The sequence below is a fragment of the Delphinapterus leucas genome, chromosome 4 (assembly GCF_059928025.1).
Source record: "Delphinapterus leucas isolate spDelLeu-1000000601 "Yukka" chromosome 4, BTC_Dleu_Yukka2, whole genome shotgun sequence".
Taxonomy (NCBI): Eukaryota; Metazoa; Chordata; class Mammalia; order Artiodactyla; family Monodontidae; genus Delphinapterus; species Delphinapterus leucas.
The window spans coordinates 396578-419591 of NC_143132.1; the positions used below are offsets into that span (position 1 = coordinate 396578).

Consider the following 23014-nt stretch of genomic DNA (forward strand, 5'->3'; position numbering starts at 1 on the left):
TTTTTGAAACCAGCGCAGAGAACCGCTCCCCACGGGCGGGGCCTGGCATGCGGCGGGCGGGCTGACTTACGTCGCTGTCGCAGGGACCCGGCGGTCGCAGCCGGGCTGCCTGGCGGAGCTGCTCCTCCAGCCTCTGGATCTCCTGCTGGAAGTCCTCGCGCTCGCGTTCCCACTCCACCGCCTGCGCCTGTCGCGAGAGGCAGCCTGTTTGGACCATTTCCCCGAGCGTCCCCACCGCCCTTTGCAGGCAGGAGCGGAGGACGGGGACCAGGCGGAAGGGGCCCCCTTGTAATGGGCACCGCGAATGACGGAGCCACATGAAGAGGCGCGGTCCCCAGGTGGGACCCGGGGCGGCTTCTGAGACATGGGCAGGAGAGACAGAAAGCAGACGGCAGAGGGCCAGCAGACACCGCCCCGGACCAGGGCAAGCTGTGCGTGCACAACACCCGAGAGATGTCCGCCAGGCTGTGCTCACGTTCATCCCGACGCCAGCACAGAAACTACTTAACAACCTAGAATGAAGTTCACGCTATGAAGATGACCTCCGGTGACGCAAACAAACTCATCGCTCGAGACGCTTACGTCCATGAACTGGCGCTGGCGGCGCAGCTGCTGGTCCAGGGAGCCCATCTGCTGCCTCAGGGCGGAGAGCTCCTCGGCCTGCCGGGCGCACGCCTGCTGCCGCGAGAGCTGCTCCTCCAGCTCTGACTCTAGGAGCCTCATCTGGGACAGCAGCGCTGAGCGGTCCTTCTCCAACTGCTCCTTGGTCTCCGACTGCTCCTTGGTGAGCGACTCCACTTCCTTCTGAAGAGCTGCAGGTGCCGAGGAAACAGCTGAGGAGCCCAGCTCAGGGAGCCGTGGGCCAGCAGAAACGTGGAGACGCGCGTTTCTCCAGTGATGGAGCGCGGGGGGGCAGCATGCGTATCCCTCCACCCCCCACGGGCGTGTGACTCAGCCAAGGACACAGCCGCCTCGAGAGGACGGATGTGCTCCCTCGACCTGTCAGATCCCGAGCCCACGTCCTAATAAACAGCCACAGTTCTGCCAAAACCCACTGAAAACAAAGCTGAGTACTTCTGCGGGGGGTGGCGGGGAGGGAGGAAGGAAAAATTATACTTTTTAAACGAAAATTGGCTAAAATAAAAAATTTTAAAGCCTGAGAAGAGAATACATCTTTGTGTCCCCAAATGACGTATCAGGTAATTTTCTGGGAATTCTGCCTTCACGTATATTCTCCAACATGGAAAAATAAAATGTAACTTAAAACCTCCACCAGAGGAAACACCAGCCCCGCTGCGGAGGTTCCCAGCTGATGTGCTGACCGCACAGGCCTCCCTACACACCTGGGGGTGACCTGTCTTGCGGAAAAGGGTCGAGCCGTCAGCAAATCTAAAGCCGACCTAAAACGGATGGGGCGACGAGGCCACGATCCAAGGGAAACGACAGGTTAACGAGCATCTTTGGAAAAGAGGTCTCCCTGCAATGGATCTCAAAGTGTTGAAACTATCCTGAAACTGAAATGTGAAACCCATGTTTGTATTTACGTCTCACCAGCTTTCCAAAGTTAATTATTTTGGTTTGTATAAATCTGTCTTTTATGACAAACTATCACCCCCACTAAGGTAATATTCTCAATAAACTTCCAGGCTAACAAGTCAGCAACGATGGCAAATTAGGCTTAAACATGCAGTTAGAACAATGTCCTTCACGGGCCTCAGAGACTAGAAACCAGGGCTCATGTGTCACTGCTGTGATGACCAGTGCTGCCTGGCCAGACACCCAGACAGGACCCGCTTCAGGGTCACACAGCCTTCGTGCAGGCAGGACTGAGGGGAGGTGTCCATGCGGCCATTAAGGCCACACAGAGGGCCAACTCCAGAATCAGGAGACCTCCTGGGGCCCCCAGTGCAGGCCCCCAGCCCAAGGACGACTATGGCAAGACAGGCTTCCTGCGGCTCAGTAACTGCAGTTAAGCATCGTGAGAGAAATGCTTGCCCATTTTTATGTACGAATATTGAAGATCAAAGTTATCTTTCATGTAGTAGTTTGCCACAAAAGCTAAGTACTTGTCCTCTTTAGTAAAAAGTTGGCAAAACCTGACGCAAACATACAGCATATCACACAGAAGTCACTCATGTGCTGTTACAAACCTGAATCCTTGTGTGCTATAGAAACAGGAGTGCCTATAAATGAAAACACACAGCATTTTCAGAAACGAAAACAGAAAACTGGGTGACTTAGGATATGAAAGTTAGAAATAAGAGAAGGGAAAATGTCAGCAGTAGGACTCCAGGAAATGTTGTGGTCTTGATGCCAGGCCTTGGACAACCTCTGAAATGTGCGTTATTTCCGCGATGCCACTGCTTGGTCCGAATGTTGTGCCCCCAGAATTCATATGCTGGTGTTTGGAGGTGGAGCCTTCAGAGGTGATGAGGTCCTGAGGGTGAAGCCCCATGAGGGGATGAGTGCTTCTCTTATAAAAGAGGCCCCACGGAGCTGCTGCCCCTCCTGCACGTGAGGGCCCAGCGAGAAGGCGCATCCACGAGTGGGAGGCGGGCTCGCACCAGAAGGTGACCGTGTCGGCACCTTCACCTCGGATTCCCACCTCCAGGACCGTAAGGGTGAGTAACGGCTGCAGCGTAAGCCGCTGGGTCTCTGTTGAGACTAAGGCCACTGTTGGCCCTCGTGTTGCAGCAGGTCCCAGCTCCCAGGGGCTTTGCTGCTGACTTTTAAAGGCAACAAGGAAAAACACAGAGGACAGATGGCATCGCCCTGAAGGTGGGCATGAGACACGCGAGAACAGGTGAGGCTGAGCTGAATTCCCCCATGGGCGCCAGGACCCCCCACCCTTTGGAAGCTGGCCAGCGTTCACGAGGAGCCAAAGCAGAATCGGGACCAAGTGGCCCCCAAGACCGCGCCTGGGAAGGGAAGGGAAGGCCAGGTGCCAGGCCAGCACTCTCCTGCAGGGCGGCAGCGCAGCGGGAGTCCCCAGATGGCCGGGCAGCTAGAGACAGGGACCAGACAACAGTGAGGAACTAAGGTGGGTTAGCCATGTAAAGATGAAAGCAAACCGAAAGGACCCAAAGGAAACCCGAGAATTTCCTGGGGATAAAACAAACGCAGGAGGAAAGACTGCCCTGGGTTGGGGAAAAGGTTCCATGGACCTGCACCCTCCGGCCAGCCCCTACCACACAGGTGGGCTAGACCTCTCTGCAGGGGTGAGGGGCGGTCACAGTGGACGCAGGGGAGGCGCCAGGCCTAGGGCTATGTGGCCGTTCGCCTGACCCCATACCTCTGCATCTCCCACAGGGTCCCGACTCTGAAGCCCTAACGCCACGCGCAGGGAGAGCAGGCTGGAGGTACGAGAGCCTGTGACAACAAACACAGGTCTCAGACGGGGAGGGCCCAGCCACCACTCGGACCCACAGGCCGGGACGCCAACACCCGGGAACAGGAGGGGGCCCCAGCCAGGACACTGCCCCACTGGGAGGTGTGGCCCAGGGCGTCCGGGGACAGCAAAGTGTGCGCACGGAAGAGACATCGGCCAAGAAGTAATGACAACAAAGCCCCAGATGTAACAAACGCCCGGCCGCCGGCAGAGCAGGGCAGGCATGGGAAGCCACTCCAGATACGGTTCCGGGACGTGTGAACATCCGAGCAAAGATAAACTTCTAAAAACACCTCCAAAGAAACACGATCAGATGTGCCAGCAGGTGTCCGGATGCAAGAAAACAATGGTTTTTAGTCTCAAAGTATTCAAGTAAAAGAAACCAAATCTAGAATTGTGTCTTTCCAGCTACCACTTCATTTAAGGATGAGGCTGAAATAAGGTAATTTTCAGGCACTCGACGTCTTGGAAAGTTTCCCTCACGGTCCTTCTCTGAAAGCATCCAGTCGGCGGGGAGCCGTGGAGAAAACAACCCACATCTTACTGCCATTTAGGGAGCACCGTGCACATGGCACGGACAGACAGAGCACACGCGCTCACGTGCTCATACATGCCTCTGTCCCTGGGGGCCGAGCAGAGAGGGGAAAGCGGGACAAGTTTCTGTGCTGGGGACCAAGGACACGACCTGAACGAGGAAGAAGCAAGCACGCGAGCAAAGCGGAAGGCGGCACAGTCAGCAGGGGACGGCCCTGCCCCAGCTCGAGGTGGTGGGGAAAGCAAGTCCCAGGAAGCCCCGAGCAGACACGGGAGCAGACTCACCGCAGACACAGAACTGAGAAGATGCCACGGGTCTGCTCTCAATTAGCACAACATCCATTAGACACAGTTCAAGTATAAAAAAGACAAAGCAAAGGAGGAAAAAAGAAAGCAGGTTAATTTTTTACCATCAGAAGTTCACATCAAAAAATGGAAAAGAGACAAAAGAATGTTATACATGTTAAAGCTAAACAAGAAGATGAAGTCTGGAGATGACTGTAAATAGTTTTAATAACCCGCGCGGATGGAAACCAAGACGATGGCACAAATCACTCTTTGCTTCAAGAGCCTGCAAGCCCGTCGGAGCCACACATCCACTCAAGAGCCGTGGGAGCATGAACATGCGTCTCGCCCAGAAGAGGTACCAAAGACGAGGGCAGAAACTAAACAGACAACTGTTTATTAATCGGAAAATTAAAAAGAAGAATTGGAGGAAGAGAAGTGAGTTTTCTGAGTTGCTTGGGGTGGTGGCTCAGCAGGAGCCCCTGAAAATCAGAAGGTTGCTGACGCCTTTGCTGTGCAGTGGGGGCAGCAGAGAGGTGGGCCTGGCCGGACTCGCCCCCCCCCCCCGGGGGGGGGGGGCGGGGCGGTGGGGGCCGCAGGGAGAGGAAGGCAGGCCCTCAGCAGGCTGAGCGCAGGCGCAGCCCCAGACAGGCCCTGGACTCGCACAATCACTTCTCACAGACTGGCTGCCCCCACCGCTGCCACTGCCCACAAGCTCCACATTTTAAGCTTTTTATGTTTTAACGTTAAATATTTTAAGATCTAAAATTTCTAAGAATCTGAAACTATAATGACCTGCTTTTGTTAAAACTGTATGTCAGTAAAGCAATTATACTCCAATACAGATGTTTAAAAAAAAACAAAATCAAAAACCATATGTCTTCCTAGCTAAGGTTAACACTTTTCTGGTAATTTTAAAGAAAATTTTTAAGTAGCCCTCATTTTTTTCACATTCTTCGCTATTTATCTTGTGAAATGTGAAACAAAGCAGAGTCAGCATGTCAAGGGGCTTTAACACGGAACCTGGGGGTCATTGAAGAGTGGAACTCAAGCCAGGCCCCAGCGAGGGGAGCCGTGAACTTGGGACCTGGGCCGAAGCTCAGAGATTCCAGGGGCGCAGCAAGAACCGCACCTGCTCCCATCCCCGTAACGGGCCTTCTCCTCCCTCGTGACGGCCTCAGCCCTCAGGCACGTTCAGCCCAGACTGGCTTCTGCCTCTGACTCCAATTAAATTCTCTGTAGGCAAACCCCCCCGTCCTCACCCTCAAAAGCCCCAACTGTTTCTATTGCCTAGCGGGACCCGAATCTGCGCGCTCCAAACTGCAATTCTTTGATCCCAAACAGACACTCCCTGCTGGACCACTGCCTCCAGGATGCCAAGGCTGATGACCGCACACAGGTGGGCGACCCCCTGGCCAGGCGACCCGGCCTCAGAGTCAGCAGCCTTTCCTACAGCACAGTCAGCCACCGCAGCTGCCCTCAAGCCACACACAGCCCCGCGACCCCGCAACCTCGTCCTCTCTGCCCTCAAAGCCTCGCGTCCGAGCCAGCCCGGCTCTGCCCGCTCCCCCGGCTGCAGCTCGGCCTCCTTACCGGTCTCCCTCTCTCCGGCTTCCACAGCCAAGGCTTCCTTCTGGCTCCACAGCACGGAGTTCTCCTCCTGCAGCTCTGCCTGCCGTCGGGCCGCACACTGCAGCTGCTGCCTCAGGCCCTCCAGCTCAGCCACCAGGCCCTGCTCACTTGCCTCCTTCCGGCCCAGTGCCTCCTGCAGGCCGGCCCTCTCCTCTGTGAAGCCCTCGACGATGCCTGCGGTCCACGCGGGAGGGCGCTGTAAGGCCCCAGGGGGGCGGGGGCGGGGCGTCCTGTTCCCCCGGGGACGGCACCGGACCACCCTCCCCGCGAGGCACAGGAGCGGCAGGCAAGACGACGGCCCAGCGCACGCGGCCACCGTGAGTGAGCGCCAGGCACCAGGCGCGCAGGGTCGGGGCGGCGGCGCGACCCCAGGAAGGTGGCTGACGCCCTTGCTGTTGAGACCCCAGCATGACGCGCGTCCCCGGCAGGCAGGCCCCACTCACCCTCCGCCTTGTGCAGCGCCAGCTCGAGCCGGGCCTTGGCCGCGCTCTCCGCGTCCAGGTGCTCCAGCAGCTCCTGGTGCTTCCGCACCACCTGCGCCGTCTCCTCGCTCTTGCAGCTGAACTCCTTCTCAAGACGAGAATGAATCTGACGTGCTTCCTCCAGCTGTGAAACGCATTTGAAAATGGCATTTTGGACCAAAAGTAATCAAAGCTTATACTGACACCAACAGAGTTCTATTTGCATCGAATTCTGGGGAAACCATAAATATCCTGTAAGAAACAGCAATTTCCATGTTCAACGCTATGTCAGTTACTAAATAAGCAACAAATTTTCAAAAAAGTAAAGTTCTGCACATGGAGACACAGACAACACTGCACGGACACACCGTTTGTGACCGTCGACCCCACATGTGTCTGCGTGGAACATGGCGGGGGGGGGGTCATTTCAGAGGACACACCGACAGGAGCCTGGCACCCGGGCAGGGACAGGCCCCCTGGTGACTGCAGGTGGAGGATGGGAAAGGCTCCTGGGTCATCACCACACCGGGCAGGGCACCTGACACGACCCTCCCTCCCCAGGTCGGACACCATGGGACGCCCCCCTTCCCAGGCACAGCCCGGGGCCACAACCTCACCTTCCTCCCCGAGCTCCCCTGGTGGGCATGTCCAGGCTGAAGCCCCCAGGCCACCCACAGGCTGGAGGGCCCAGATTAATCTCTGAATTCAAAACGCCTACACCCAGCTGACCTGACCGACAACTCGGCACCTGGCCCGGGCCCCCTCAGCCTCCCCCTGCGTGTAACCAACTCTGACCCTTCCAGACCCAGCCTCTAAGGAAACCTGTTGGTTTTACCTTGAAAACAGCCCCTGGCGCTGCCTCTCCTCATGCCCTGCTGTGGGCAGCCTGCCCGAGTTCTCGGCGGCCACTGCCCCTCGGGCAGCCCCACCACTGACCCCGACCTGAACAGGGGCTCCTCGCGCCCCTCTGGCCGCTGCCTGTGTCAACTCCCACCTCCCTCCCCTGCTTCCCCGCTTACACACCCAGGTGCCCCCGCAGAGCACACAGTGGGGACAGCGGGGACGCAGGACCATGGGCCAGGCCAGACTGCAGACTGGACGGCGTCTGTTCCGTTAACTGCGCTTGGGGACAGTCCAAAGCACCTGATTATTTATCGTAAGATGCTGCCCAACTCTGTCCGGTTTCTGAGAGAAGATGGGACGCAACCAGAGGAGAAACTTCAGAGCTCGCCACTGTGGCTCTGCCTGCATTTGCGTCTCAATATTTCTGAGACGTGAACAGCGATGCTTCACGTGAAAATGCTTACTTTTTAACTGGGCAACTTTGGGAAAAGGCTCTCTATTGCTTTCCAAGCTTTCCTACTTAATGTCTGTGCTAATTGTCTGAAGCATTCTAAAAGTTTAACAAATTCCCATCTTCAGTAATAATCTCTAAACATAAGTATATTCAAAATGGAATTAAAATGGTGTACAAGGTGCAGTAAAAGAGGCTGAACACACATGATCTAAATTAAGTGCACTGAGGTTTTACTTTTCATTCACAGCAAGCCTACTTCCCCAAGAATTTCGGCTCAGAAAAGACTCCTATTTGAGGAAAACATGTGGGTGAACCTCCCTGGGAGTAACAGGCTCAGGGCGACACCCGGCAGAGAGAGGAGAGAAAGAAGTCAGACCCGCCTGGAGAGAGGAAACCTCCGTCTCGCCCGCACGGTCTGGTGGAGGATCAGAAACCCTGACTGCCCAGCACCCGCAGGCACCTGGGGCTGCGCTGTCACTACCAGGCAGCCTCCGTCACCCACCGGCCCCCCGCCCACTCCTTCAGCCTGTCACCCTCCTCTGCAGAGAGGCCGAGGGGCCGTGCCTCACCTGCCTGGTGGAGTCCAGGACCATCTCCAGGAGGCCGTCCACCGCCAGGCCCAGGCTCCGGTAGATCCTCCTGACGGGCCGCTCATACTCCAGCGTGCTTTCTGGGCTCATGAAGAAGCTCTCACAGACATGACTGCTAATCTCAGCCACTGACGACGTCTCGGCACACTCGGGCGATGCGCTGTCCAGCTCCGGCAGGGCCGCGTCGAGCCCGGGCCACACCTCGTCCAGGGCTGGGGCTACAAGCGAGCAGACACAGGAGCCATGCTGCCAGGAAGACCCCCGGTGCCCGGCCTGGGGGCTGCGGGCACAGGGCTGTCGGCGCTCACCTGCAGGCGGGCTCTCGTCCTCCAGGCAGAGCCCCACGCGCTCACCGATGCGGCTCTTCAGGGCAACAGCGGCCTTGAGCGTCTCCCCAAACAGGCCCAGCAGCCTCCTCAGGGCGTCCCGGAGAGCTCTCCTGAGAGGGGCACACACGGGCAGCGTCAGCCGAGACCCCGCCCGGCTGACCGCACGTGAGCAGCACCGTGGGCGACCTGAGTGTCCCTCTCCTGGAGGTCTGTGCCCAGCCCAGCAAGGGGGCTTCATCCGGGAGCCCCTCCCAGCTGCTCTGCCCGCAGCGGCGCCACCACGAGCTGCACAGACCCAGCCTGCCCCCCGCCACAGCCTCTCTGGCACTCAGGAGCAGAGCTGGGCGCCAACGTGGCCCCTGAGGCCCCACCCTCTCAGGATACACCGGCTCAAACGCCCAGGTCACCCCTTGCCCACAGCCCACCAGCACAGGAAGGTGCCGGGTCTCCCCGTGTCTCTCTCTGGGGCCACACAAACATGGAGTTTGGGGTGTTTGGTTCCCCTAGGACAGGAGTCCTGTCTCTGAGCCGCATCCTCCCAGACCAGCCCTTCCAGCTGGGGGGCATCAGCTGGGGCACGGTGACCCCGCCCAGGCCGTGGCTCCGGTGCCCACGAGACGTCAGGGCTTGGCCAGCCCCATCCGCCCGCGGCTCACACCCCTCCCTCAGGCCCAGCACAGGGAAACGCCACTCAAGACATGGGAAGAGCTGCCCCTCAGGAAGCTGACACCCCAGGTCAGGGCCAGAGATGGTGAGAAAGGGACGCGGGGACGTGAGGGGCGGGGGCAGGCGGGGGCAGACCGCAAACGGCGGGCCCGACAGCCCCTGCTGCTGCCCAGGCCCCTCGGAGGGAGCGTGCGGGGAGGGCATAAGGACCACCCCCAGACGAGCTCAGGCAGGCGGTGTCTGCTTTGCTCTGAGAGAAAATGCCAGAAGGCCCCAGCCCCCCCCCCTTGGGCCCCGTCCAGGCCATACCGACCCCTGGTCCCTGAGAAGCCTCATGAACGCCAAACACTCGTGGGTGTCCCTGAGGAGCCTCATGAACGCCAAACACTCGTGGGTGTCAGCGCATCTCACCTGCCGGGCACGCCCCCCGAATGCCTCGGGGCCTTTGCTCTCTGCCAGCCCCCCGAGGGCATGGCCAGGCCTGACACGTCCTGCCCTGCACTCCCCTCATCGAGCCGCAAGGCAGCTGGGCACAGCACACAAGGTCCTCGCAGAGATAACGAAGCCGTGAAAGCATGAACGGAGAGATGGAGCCCACATGAGCGGCACCCGCCCTCCGCACAGCAGCCCTCCCCCCTCCTCCTCTGACCCTCAGCGCCACATATACGGTAGCGCCGCGCTGCTGAGGACAAGGGTCCAGGGGCAGCAGGGACCCCAGACCAGCAGGACCACGAGATACCGGTAGGGACAGGCCAAGGGATGCACAAAGGGGCCCAGAGAGGCCGGCCAGTGAGCTGCACCTTCCCGGGCGATGCTGAGCCAATGGCCCCGACAGGCAAAGACGAGAGCGTCTCCTGACATCAGGCAAACACAACTGAACAGCTCACTCCAGAAGCACACGAGAAGCGGAGCTAAAACCTGCCTAGCGCCAGGTGGGAAACTATTTCCTAAATAAGACTCCCAAACAAACAAGAAAAGGGATGGGTCGGTAACTGCCTTCATAGCAGCATCAAATCTTGTAACCTGGCAAAATGAGAAGGTTTGGCAAAGCGAGGTGGTGGGTATGTGGGTGCCACGACTCAGCGCTCATCTTGAAGTTTAAGGCCCTCCTGGATGAGAGGACCACGCAGCACAGGGTCCCATCCACCAGGTGCCAACATGCACTCCAGCCCGAGAAGCAGAGGCGGCCACTGACCTCTCGCCGTGGGACAGGTCGATGTCGGACTTGAGCATTGAGATGAGAGTTGTTTCCTCCTGGTTCTCCCTTTCCCGCCTTTGCTGAAGCCTCTCCAGTTCGGAATGGCGCTCTTCTATCTCGCGACTTAAGGATAAAATCTGGTCTTTTAGCTGTTGAAGAAAAATTGTTAAAGCTTTAGTTAAGACAATTTAGTTAAAACTAAGCTTCTGTAAGGAACTTTCTTTATCCAACAGCAGGTCTGTGGTTTGTGGGATGGAGAAAACGGATGATGGGACACCAGCGTGGGGCCCATAAAGCACGCAAAGCACAGGCCAGAGGAAAAAGAAGGGTGTAATTTTGAAACCAATTTACTGAAGAGAACAAAGGGAACAGAAAACAGTTTCAATGCTGTGCACAGAGGGAACCTGGGAAAAAAGTGTAGCTCCTATAAACCACTGGGCCATATAGGTCGCTGGTAAAATGAAAGAAAATGGAATAAGTAAACAGAGAATGGCAAGTTTCAAGATGGCAAACAATGACCAAGAAATGGACAAAAGAGACACAGAAGATGAACTGCATGCCCGGACGGCTCGAGGCTGGGGCGGCCCCAGAGGCCAGCGTGGAGCTGGCGGACGGCAGACCCTTCCCTCTGCTGGCCCTGCTCCCTCACCTGCATTCCTATCAAATCTTCCTCCACTTACAATGGGGTTACAGCCCAAGACACCCATCCTAAACTGCAAATACCATACATCGAAAATGCATTTAAGGACCTCCCTGGTGGCACAGTGGTTAAGAATCCGCCTGCCAATGCAGGAGACACGGGTTTGAGCCCTGGTCCGGGAAGATCCCACATGCCGCGGAGCGGCTGGGCCCGTGCGCCACAGCTACTGAGCCTGCGCTCTACAGCCCGTGAGCCACAACTACTGAGCCCGCATGCCACAACTACTGAAGCCCGTGTGCCTACAGCCCGCACTCCACAACAAAAGAAGCCGCTGCACTGAGAAGCCCATGCACTGCAACAAGAGTAGCCCCCACTCACCGCAACTAGAGAAAGCCCGCGCACAGCAATGAAAACCCAACGCAGCCAAAAATAAATAATTAATTTTTTTAAAAAGGAAATGCATTTAATACACCTGTGAATGAAAAGGGTCACCTGCCATATCAGTAAACAAAGGATGTTGCAGCCATCAAGCCACCACAGCTGCCCAGACTGAGCTCTGAGTGGGCTCAGGATGGGAAAGCACAGGATACTGGCCCCAGGTAGAGGAGGTACAGATCAAAAAAATGATTTCAGTGAGCCCAGACTTTGCTTCTTCCCGTATATAGAAAAGCGCTAAATTCATTAACTTGAGATGCCTGGTCTCTTTAATTAACAGTAATCTTTTGAAAAGGAAAAGCAGAGCGGCTGGCTGTCTTGGTCAAGAATGGCTGTCAGCGCATCAGTCGTTCACCTTTCTGGTCGAGTGGCGGATGGGGAGCTGTGGCTGCCCTGCCCAGCATCACAGGAGAGAACTGGACCACATATCACTAGCCCAGGGAAAGATAAAAATTCAACATTCAAAGTACTGTTTCTATTGAATTGTACACTGCTTTCACACCATCATAAGTCAAAAAATCCTTCCTAAGTCAAACGACTGTAAGTCAGGGACTGTCTGTACTCAATAAGGTAATAGAGTTAATTCATCAATGAAGAACATTTGTTCATCAAAAGATGACAAAAGGGAAGAAAAACCCCACAAATTAGAAGAAATCCAGAAATACAAAAACAAACTTCCCTAAATCAGTAAGAAAAAGACGAACAACTGTTTTAAATAGAAAAATGGCCAAAGATACAAAAAGGTATTCCACAGAAAGGGAAACAAATGGATCACAAACATAGTAACACATGCGCATCTTCTCAGCAAATTAAGACCACCAAGAGACACCATTTCGTTGCCACAAAACTGGCAAAAATTAAAAAGCAAGAACATTCCAGGAGAGGATATGGAGTAACAGGAGCTCGAGTGCACGACTGGTGGAACCACCCAGAAACAGCCTTGGGGTTACCCAGCAGGGGCAGAACCCCACAACCTGGACACGCACTTCTGGGTTTAAGAAGCTCCTGCACATCTGGAGTAAGAGGTGTGTGTAGGAAACTCAGGGCAGCTTTATTCATAATGGCAGAAAGACAGAAACAGGCCCAAGTCCACCGATGAGCACACACGCAACGGATGCCATTCGGCAGCTTGGGTGGCGGGTACGGCCCCCCCAGCGCCATCTGTGAACCTCCAGTCAACACGGAACGAGGGAGGCCAGCACACACCCCCTTGTGAAGGCCGGAAAGGGCTGAGGCTCAACAGCAGAGTGTCCAGGAATAAACACATCAGTGAGCAAGAAACCTGCAACGATCAGAAGGGTGGTTGCCTCGGCGGGGGGCAGGGGGCAGGGGGGGGTCTCCTGAGGTGCTTCACGTGGGTGGTGGGACACCATCCTTACTCCACAGTATTACTTTAACCGAACATGTACATCTTAAGGACACCTGTAACATAATTTCACAGTGGAAACAGCTTCCCGCAGAGTCTGGTTTCCTGAAGGGTCGCACGCCCTGCTCCGACCGGGGAGCCTCTGGGCAGCGGACGCACAGCCTGGCCCACCGGCCCAGGGGAGCCTCCTGCTGCCCGCCTCCACGCGCCTGCACAAGGGCATCCCCCACTCCTGGCGCCTCTCAGTCTTTCCTCCCCACCTTCTCTCACACTCCTGCCATCAAGCAACCATCCCCCCTTTTTAAAGGTAAATCGCTATGTATGTTTTACAATTTCTCTCTTAATTCAGAATTTAACATTTCTTTTTAACTGTAGTAATACTTTTATTAGGACTGTTATTGTTTCTGGTCCTTGAGGTATAAAATCGCAGAGGCTTTGAATGGTGTATTCTGTACAAACTTTTAGTATTTTGTACAGAATGAGCTGTTTTAAGAATGCATGTCATGTACCGGCAGAAATGCCTGGTATACTGAAGAACAAGCTTAAGAACCACTTCGAGAGGCTCGTTCTTCCTCATGGAGCCCCCTCCTGCCTAAGCCCTGGTGCCGTCCTTGCTTCCCTGCACGTGCCCCCCATCCTCCTGCCTTCTCGTGGCTGGGCTCCCAGCACAGGAGGGGCCTCTGCAGCCAGGAACATGCCCCTTGACGGGCAGCTAATGACTGACCTCCACAGACACATGCTGCCCTGAATCTGGCTGGAAGTGACTTTGACATCTTCGGTACCAAATTAAGTCAGACACACCCATGTGCAGTGTTTACAGTCAGAAGGCCTGGCCCCACCACTTGGCAGCCATGGACTTTGAGCAAATTAACGGAGCCTCTCCTGGGCCTCAGTGTCCTGAGAGGGAGAGAGCTGCACAGAAATGAGAAAATTCTACATCTAACGTGCTTAGCGCGGTGCCTGCACATATTCATAAGAAAACTGTGCCTCCAGTGTGTGAATAAGTTCAAGTCCAGTGACCCTGTATGATGATAAAGTCAAAGAAAGCAGCAGTACTGTTATGACTCTGAAAGATCACACAGTGGGACTATCTCTAAAAATAGTATAAATACACATTCGTATTTTCAATAATAATAATGAAAAAAACCCAATTCAAGAATTGTCAAGGACCTCAGCCATAAAAAAGAATGAAATAATGCCATTTGCAGCAACATGGATGGACCTAGAGAGTATTATGCTTAGTGAAATAAGTCAGACAGAGAGAAAAATACTGTATATCACTTATATGTGGAATCTAAGAAAATGATACAAATGAACTTATTTACAAAACAGAAATAGACTCTCAGACATGGAGATGTATTAGGAGTTTGGGATTAATATGTAGATACTACTGTATATAAGATAGATAACCAAAAAGGACCTACTGTATAGCACAGAAAACTACATTCAATATCTTGTAATAAGCTCTAAGGGAAAAGAATCTGAAAACGTATATATATACACTTTATATATATATATATATATACACACACACATATGTATATACATATATATATATATAACTGAGTTACTTTGTTATACAGTTGAAACTAACACAACATTGTAAATTAACTGTACTTCAACAAAAAAAAACTGTCAAGGACCTGAACAGACAAAAATGGCTAATAAACCCATGAAAAGATGTCCAACATCACCAGTGATTAGGGAAATGCAAATAAAAACAAGATATCACCTCATATCCATTATGATGGCTATTATTTTAAAAAATGAAAAACAACAAGTGTTGACAAGAATGCAGAAAAATTGGAACATTTGTGCACTGTTGGTGGAAATGCACAATGCCACAGCTGCTGTGGAAAACAGTTTAGCAGTTCCTCAAAAAGTTAAACACAGAATTATCATATGACCCATCAACTTTGTTCTTAGATATATACCCCAAAACTCAAAAGCAGGGGCTGAAGCAAATACTTGCATCGCAGCGTCCACAGCAGCATTATACGCACAACAGCCAAAGGAAGAGACGACCATGAACAGATGGCCACCAACAGATGAACAGATAAACAAAATATGGTGTCTATATACAGTGGAATAATATTAGTCGGCCATAAAAAGCCATGAATGTTGATACACGCACAACATGGATGGACCTTGAGGACATTATGCTAAGTGAAATGAGTCAAACACAAAAGAACATATATTGTGTGATTCCTCTGAAATGAGATCCCTCGAGGAGTCAAATTCACAAAGGCAGAAAGTACAGTGGTGGGTACCAGGGAAGGATGGAGGGGGATGGGAGTTATTATGTTTTTAATTAATTAACTGATTAATTTATTTTGGCTGTACTGCGTGCGGGCTTTCTCTAAGTTGCGGCGAGGTGCGGTGACTTCTCTTGTTGCAGAGCACAGGCTCTAGGCGTGTGGGCTTCAGCAGTTGTGGCACACGGGCTCAGCAGTTGTGGCTCGCAGGCTCTAGAGTGCAGGCTCGGTAGTTGTAGCACACAGGCATAGGTGCTCCACGGCATGTGGAATCTTCCCAGACCAGGGCTCGAACCCGTGTCCCCTGCATTGGCAGGCGGATTCTTAACCACTGCGCCACCAGGGAAGCCCAGGAATTATTTTTAATGAGGGCAGAGCTTCTACGTGGGATGATGAACAAGTTCTGGAAACGGAGAGCAGCGATACTTGCACAATACTGTGAATGTGGTTAATGCCACTCAACTGTGCACTTAAAATGGTTGAAATGGTAAATACTACGTTATGCACATTTTACCATACACAAAAAAAGAATTAACAAAGAAAAGATGCATCCCACATACCTGCAGAATTTGGTTATTCTTCTCCCGAAGCTGCAGAGACAGAGACTCTTTCTCTTTTTGGTAAAGAGACTGTGCCTGCTCACGCTCAAGTTTATGTATCGCCTCTTTTTCATGCAAAGCAGCTTTCTTTTCACTTTCAAATTCACTCTGTACAAAAGTACATTATTAACAACAACAAAAAATGCCATTAAGTTATAAAATTATAAGGATAATTTCTCCATTTCTCTGCTGTTCACTAGAATTTAGCTCATTCAACAAATATTCATTGATTCCGTATTCTGTGCCAAGAACAATGATCAAAAAGGCCAAGGCCACTATCCCCAGTGAACATGCGTTCAAATGTGCTTATCATATAGAATACAAAAGAAACAGCCTGCTACCTTTCCCAATGGTCACGTTAAGAAATTCTCCATCATCAGGGTATCATGACCATCAAAATCCAAGATATTTAGAAACCTAACTTCCTCAGGTTTTAAAAAATAAACCCTGTTTCTTCTTAAATAATAAAAAATATTTTTTAATAATGTTCACCTAATGAATTAAAATACATTAATGAAATAAGCTTTTTTTTTTTAACTACAGAGATAGCCCTTCCAGAATGACAGAATAAGGGCCTCCAAAAATCCACTCCTCTACAAGAGCACTGAGAACACTGGCAAAAACTGTCAAAATCAACTTTTTCATAGCTCTGGAAATTAAAGTGTTTATTAAAAACAAAGGCTGAGTCGCCATCAGAACAGGAAGCTTTGAGTGTGTGAACCTGCCCTAATCCCATCACTCCAGTCTCCGGGATAGCCTTGAAAACGCAGCCCAGGGAATTCCCTGGTGGTCCAGTGGTTAAGACCATTTCAAGCTTTCACTGCTGTGGGCCCCAGGGTTCAACCAGGGTTCAATCTCTGATCGGGGAACCCGCCAAAAAAAAAAAAGAAAGAAAATGCAGCCCAGCAACCATGGGGGCAGGAGGAGAAGAATGGGTTGCACCAAAGCACCACCACCACCGTCACTAACTGACCTGTCCAGCAGCTCACTGAAGAGCCCCATTCTCAAAGCTGGTTTTCTACTGGCTCTGACTCAGAGCTCACCTCAACAATCCTGTGCCCAAGCCATTTGGCAAAACGATTAGCAGCAACTGCTTAACAGCTCAGCGGCCTGAGGCGGTGATAACAACTGGAGCTAATAAGAGGCTGATCAAAAGCCTTAAAAGGAAGTGAAAGCTAAGGCAGAGATGTATACTGCCTGCCACAGCATTACAGGCATGCCCAACCAGAGCCCCACAATAAAGAGACAAGACTATAAAATGAAATCCAATAGATATTCTGAAGCTGAAAAGCACAATTACTGAAATAAAAGTCTCACTAGAGGGACTCAACAGCAGATTCAAGTGGGTAGAAGAATCAGCAAACATGAAGACAGGTCAAATGAGATTATTCATTATGGGGAACAAAAAGGAAAAAAAAAGAAAAAAGAAATAAAGTAAGTAGGCTCACAGGCCTTTAGGACATCCTCAAAGACCAACATACACATCATGAGTGTCCCAGAGGAAAGGACAAAGGGAACACGGCAAAAGAATACTTGAAGATAATATGCCTAAAAACTTTGCAAATTTGATGAAAAATATTAATCCATACATAGAAGAAGCTCAATGAACTCCAAGTAGGATAAACTCAGAGACCCACACCTGGACACATCATAATCAAACTGCTGAGAGACAAAGAAAACCTAGAAAGCAGTGAAAAGCAAGTAACTTATTTTGTCTTTTATGTTTATGTGTATAGTGTGTAATTCTTTTTTCTATGTGATTTAGAAGACAAACGCATAAAGAACGAGCATAACGTGTATACAGATGCTCTTTGTATGACAATATTAGCACAAAGGAGGAAGGAAGGAAGGAAGGACGGAAGGAATGACGCTATATCAAAGAACAATTTTGTGAACTATTAAAATTAAGTTGGTATTAATCTGAACCATATTGTTATAAAACGTTCAATGTAATGCCCAGGGCAGGCACTAAAAAAATTAAAAGCAAACAAACAAAAAAACAAAACAAAAACAAAAAAAATATAGAAAAATAAACATCAAGGAAATCAAAACAAAAGGCGGCAGTAATGGAGATTTAGAGGAACAAAAGAGACAGAAGATATATAGAAAGCAAACAGCAAGTACTGACACACCCTATAACATATATGAACCTAGAAAACATTATTCTAAGTGAAAGAAGCCAAACACAAAAGGCCATATTTTGCATGATTCGATTTCTAAAAAATGTTCAGAAAAGGCAACTCCACAGAAGCGGAGAGTAGATCAGGGGTTGCCAGGAGCTGGGGGAGGGAAGAGACTGCTAACGGGTCGGGGGTTTCTTTTGTGGTGATGTAAATGTTCTGGAATTAGACGGCAATAAGAGTTGTACAACTTTGTGAATATACTGCAGACCACCGAACTGTATATTTCAAAAAGAGTGATTTTTATGATATGTGCGTTATATCTCAATAAAGTTGTAATTAAAAACAAAACAAAACCACAGTAAAAATCATTGTGAGAAGTAATGCTGAATGCTCACTCATCCCGTGCAGACACCCTTCCGTGGCAACAGGCCCCTTGAAGCAAGAAAAGGCTTGACGTGGCCGCTGCTGAGTCACCAAAGCAAGGCCATGAGCAGGGCTCAGATTTTCCCAGGCTTAAATACAGCTGGCTCTTTACCATGGGGCTGGACAGTGTGGGTCCACTTACCCTCGGATTGTTTGTTTTGGGCCGTGCTGAGCAGCATGGGGCATCTTACCTCCCTGACCAGGGATCGAACCCAGGCCCCCTGCACTGGGAGCGAGGAGTCTTAGCCACTGGACCGTAGGGAAGCCCCATGGGTTTTGTTTCAATGGTAAACACTACAGCACCACATGATCCGTGGCTGGTTGAGCGTGCAGATGCACAGTAACGGCGGATACGGAGGAGCCACGTGTACCGAGGGCCAGCTATCAATCACACGCAGATTCTCAACTGTGCAGAGGGCCGGCACGCTTAATTCCGTGTTGGTTAAGGGTCAACTATTTGATGACAATTTCTTAAAAGAAAAGGAATGCTAACTAGTCAACTTAAATATAAAAAGGAAGGAAAAAAAGTTGCCTTGAAAAATCTCAGTTTCTAAGACAATGAATATGTTTTAATTTTGCATATCAACATTAATTTAGAATAAATTTTTCTTACTTTGCAGGTGAGAAAGGATAGCAATGAAATAGATCACCCTTGAGCCCAGTACCTTTAACTGTGTGATGTGCTGCTCCAGCAGCGCCTCCGACCGACACTTCAGCAGCTCAATCTCCTCCCGACAGCAGAGCCGCTGCTTCTCCTCCTCTTCGATCTCCGCAGGAACCGCAGCGCCCTGCTTGAGTGGGGAGGAAGGTCAACACTGGGCCTTGCCCGTGTGCGTGGATCTGTGGTGAGGCTGGAGCTCAGCTTATTCCACATATTTCCACGTGACGACACGCAGCAGTCAGGTTATAGCCCACAGAAAACGTCAAGTCACTCTCTGTGGGCTCTGGATTCTCACCTCAGCCACAAGCATCAGAGAGTGGGGTTTGCACAGAACACTGCAACTATACTTGAAGCTCTACAGGCCGTTTCCGAATTAACACAGCACATTCTTATAAACTTCCTCTCCTGGAATAGGTTTAACTCAATCCTTTAAAAGGAAGAATCAAGTGCAATTTCAAGTTGGGACATGTGGCAGTTTCCAAAGCCCTTTAACTGTCTCATCTGCACCACAAAACCACTTCATGGGAAGGACGGGGTTCACCCAGATGGTTCACAGCCAGGAAGGAAGCTGCAGCCCTGACAGTAACCAGATTTGACCACGGATGCTGGCTCTGTGGGTGCCAACCACAAAATGCTAGTGAACAAGAACAAAACCCCGAATGCCAACGGGCACCACAGACCGGCAGGGCAAGGCCAAGGGAGAAGAGGACAAGCCACACTCCCTTTCCCCAAAAACAGTCCAGGACACTGAAGGACGCTGGGAAAAATAAGAAAACATCAGCACCCAAGAAGAGGCAAATCCCGCAAAAGCACATGATAAACAGGACCCCGCGTGTGGACCGCTCTTCGGGTGCCCGCCCGCCCGGCACAGGCATCTGCGCCCCTCCCCCTCAGCACCTTCAGCAAACAGGTCCTGAGGGCGGACCCCGCACGCTCGCTGGCCTGTTAAACGCTCCGGTTGACAGGTCGAAGCGTAAGCACCTGCTTCTTGAAAAACTTGTGCCACAGATCACATTCTTCAGGCAAAAATCTTTCACGGAAGCCAAATGTTTACAAACAGATAAAAGTGAACTTCTGTTTGGGGTCAGGGTCAGAGTCCAAGAGCACCCCACACCCCGGCGTGCCTGGGGTCCCGGGGCCTGCAGGCTGCACTGTGCACATGAGAGCCCGGGCCCGGGGGCTCAGGCTGCTCTTTCTGGCCACGGGGTCCTTCCAGGCCTTGGGGTCACTGCCCACAAACAGAGAGGGCGGAGGGTGGGTGCCGTACGGAGCTGTGGCTGGGAAGGAAGAACCAGCCCACCGATGCCAAGCGCCTGGGTCGTCTGCCCCACTGAGGCCCCACGGGCCCCAGCACAGAGCAGCCCTTGCTACAGGAGCGGGAGACACACACAGGACTTGTTCCCCAACCTCCACGGCCTCAGGAAGGGTTTCCAGGCAGCTGGCAGAGACACGCCAGGTCCAGCAAGACGTCCCAAACGCAGTCAGGAGCAGCGGACACACAGCACCCCTCCCAGGCGCCCTGTGGGTGGGGGAAATCACCCTAACCTGACACCTGCGAGGGGCAGTGGGGACACCGCGACCTGCTCTGCCCAGCGTGCCCCCAGGTCTGGAGCAGGACAGTCAGGGGAGGCCACAGACGTCATTGCGCATTCAGTCCCGCGACCTGGACGCCTCAGCACCCCCGGGCTGGCTGTGTGACCTCGGCCCCCGTGACCTGACCGGACAGGCTCAGAGGGGGTTTTACTTGTGCCACTCCCTGGATCCCCTCAAGACCTCCTTACACACAATCGTTCTATTTCCAGCCTGACTAAACTCTCTTTAATCTGTTCCAAATGGTAAAGTCAATATAAGCAAAAGATGTTTTTAAAAAGTTATTCTCGGGCTGCCCTGGTGGCGCAGTGGTTGAGAGTCCGCCTGCCGATGCAGGGGACGCGGGTTCGTGCCCTGGTCCGGGAGGATCCCACATGCCGCGGAGCGGCTGGGCCCGTGAGCCATGGCCACTGAGCTTGTGCATCCGGAGCCTGTGCTCCGCAACGGGAGAGGACACAGCAGTGAGAGGCCCACGTACCGCATAAAAAAAAAAAAGTTATTCTCGAGTTTTTCTAAAAATCCACAGAATTACGTGGGAAGTGTCATACATACTTTAATCATTAGAAAAACAATGGATACACTTAAAGAAGAAAAAAATAAGTAGTTCTGCACAAAGAATACCAACATAGTATTTAGAATAAATTCAACTGATAATGAATTAAAGACATTCAAACTATATCTAAAATAACCAGAGGTTCTCTTAATATTTTTTAAAAATCATAAGAACAGATTTTTTTTTTCCCCCAAGAAAAGATGACACTGCCTGAGCGAGCAATCAACAGTGGTCACACGACCGTTAACTCCTGCTTTCCTTCCACTGCTCAGTGTTACCAATATAAGGGTGATTTCTTTGCAGGACACTTATCTCTAAGAAAAGGAAATCAGGCTTATGTTTTCAGAGAACTTTTCTCACAACCAAACTCCAAAGGGAAGTAACCTGAAAAATAATCCAATCGCTTCACAAGCGCTGGGTAAACAACTCTTCTGAAAAGTGACACTGCTTTTCAAACAGGTGCAGAGATATTTGTGGCGCAGATAAAACCCCTTCACAGAGGAAGAACACCACGTCCCTGCTATTTTGGGGACAATGGCCACAGCATCCCAGGAGACACCCAGCAAGGCTTTATGGAATATCTGTCTGTGAGGTCAGCCTGAGGGAAGACGGCAGGAAGAAGAGGCCACCACCTGGAACTATTCTCACCAAGCCATGGACCTGAATCCCATCCCGTGTGTAGACTGCTGACACGTTCACAGGCAATAAGGGGGAAATGTTAGCCAACGTCACAGGAAGCAGTAAAAACAGATTCAGCACAGCTCAGGCCCTATGTGGATCCCAATTTGACCAGCCACAGGAAGAGACTGGAACTTAGGCTGGATATGTGATGAAATTAAGGGATTACTGTTAATTCTGCAGGTTAGCATGGAGCATGTTATGGTATATTGGGGCGGCTAATGCACTGAGACTGGCGTGTACCCATGGGCAGTCAGATTCTGAACTGTTCTCTGTTTCTGTATATGTTGAAATTTTCTCCAATAAAAAGTTAAAATAAAAATAGGGGAAGAAACTGCATATCCCACCTTCCCACAAACTTAGATGTTTTCTCCTGTGAAATGAGCTAGACAAAAAAGGTCACTTAAACAGTATCTAATACTCACATCCTTAGTAGCAACGTAAAAGAATGACATACTTGAACGAACAAATAGAAAAATACTTCCCAAATGATCTCAGCGCTCTAAAGAGAGTCAACACGGAAGTACAAAAATGCCGAGCCGAAGAGCAGGACGCATGTCACGACCAGGTAACAGAACCATCAGAGTGAACAAACAGGATCCAACAAAGTTTCTTTGGAGAGAGGATTGTAAGCCAATAAATACCAGGGAAGGCCAGCGGCAGAGTCTGACTCTTCAGAGGGTTAGAGAAATGAAACTCAGACACCTCCACAGGTCAGCAGGTCTCGGGGCAGCGCCCCAGAGGAGGACGTTGCTCACGAGGGCACAAGAGCACCGAAAGCAACGACAGCAACGACAGCAACGAGAGCACCGAGAGCACGAGAGCAATTGGGCTGCAGCCAGGACCACCGTCTCCTCCACAGTGCCTGCAGCAAGCACCATCCCGGCAGCCACTTGACCCCTCTGTAATGGCCCCTGAGGACTGAACTCGAGGGGCTGGGGCACTTAGGACACTGCAGGGACAGAAAGCGGGCTGCGGGGGTGAGGGTGACCTCAGGTGGCCTCGGCCTGCAGCGGCTTGAAGCAGGATTTCAGTTCCCGACCACAGATTGAGGTTGGGCAGAGGCAGTGAGAGCGCTGAATCCTGGCCACTGGACCACCAGGGACCAGCAGCCAGTGACAAGGCCCTGGCCCGTCAGCTATGAAAAAATGAATTTCCGCAGAGAGGCGGAAAGTAGTGAAGCAAGTAAAGTGTTTTTTAGAAGGAAAAAGAGTACAGTAGACACACGGGCAGGCTCAGAGAGAGCGTCACGCCCTCGTGGCAGTCTGAATCACTTTCGTGGGCATTTCTTCCCGGGTTCCTGTGGCCAAC

General features: G+C 51.7%; 1 protein-coding gene across 9 annotated transcripts in view; it reads right to left on the bottom strand.

Annotated features, from left to right (window-relative positions):
- Nucleotides 1-23014, bottom strand: part of PCNT (pericentrin) — a 96797-nt gene that overhangs the window by 43397 nt on the left and 30386 nt on the right. For 5 of the 9 annotated variants that reach the window (XM_089910081.1, XM_089910082.1, XM_089910079.1 and 2 more), the window contains 8 exons: nucleotides 18887-19012; nucleotides 15637-15783; nucleotides 10378-10529; nucleotides 8167-8626; nucleotides 6283-6445; nucleotides 5801-6013; nucleotides 583-812; nucleotides 71-187 (listed from right to left, as the gene is read on the bottom strand). In XM_089910081.1, coding sequence (XP_089766207.1) covers nucleotides 71-187; nucleotides 583-812; nucleotides 5801-6013; nucleotides 6283-6445; nucleotides 8167-8626; nucleotides 10378-10529; nucleotides 15637-15783; nucleotides 18887-19012 — 1608 coding nt within the window. The remainder of the gene's footprint in view (nucleotides 1-70; nucleotides 188-582; nucleotides 813-5800; nucleotides 6014-6282; nucleotides 6446-8166; nucleotides 8627-10377; nucleotides 10530-15636; nucleotides 15784-18886; nucleotides 19013-23014) is intronic. The other 4 variants (XM_022596815.3, XM_089910078.1, XM_089910083.1 and 1 more) reach the window with 4 other exon arrangements.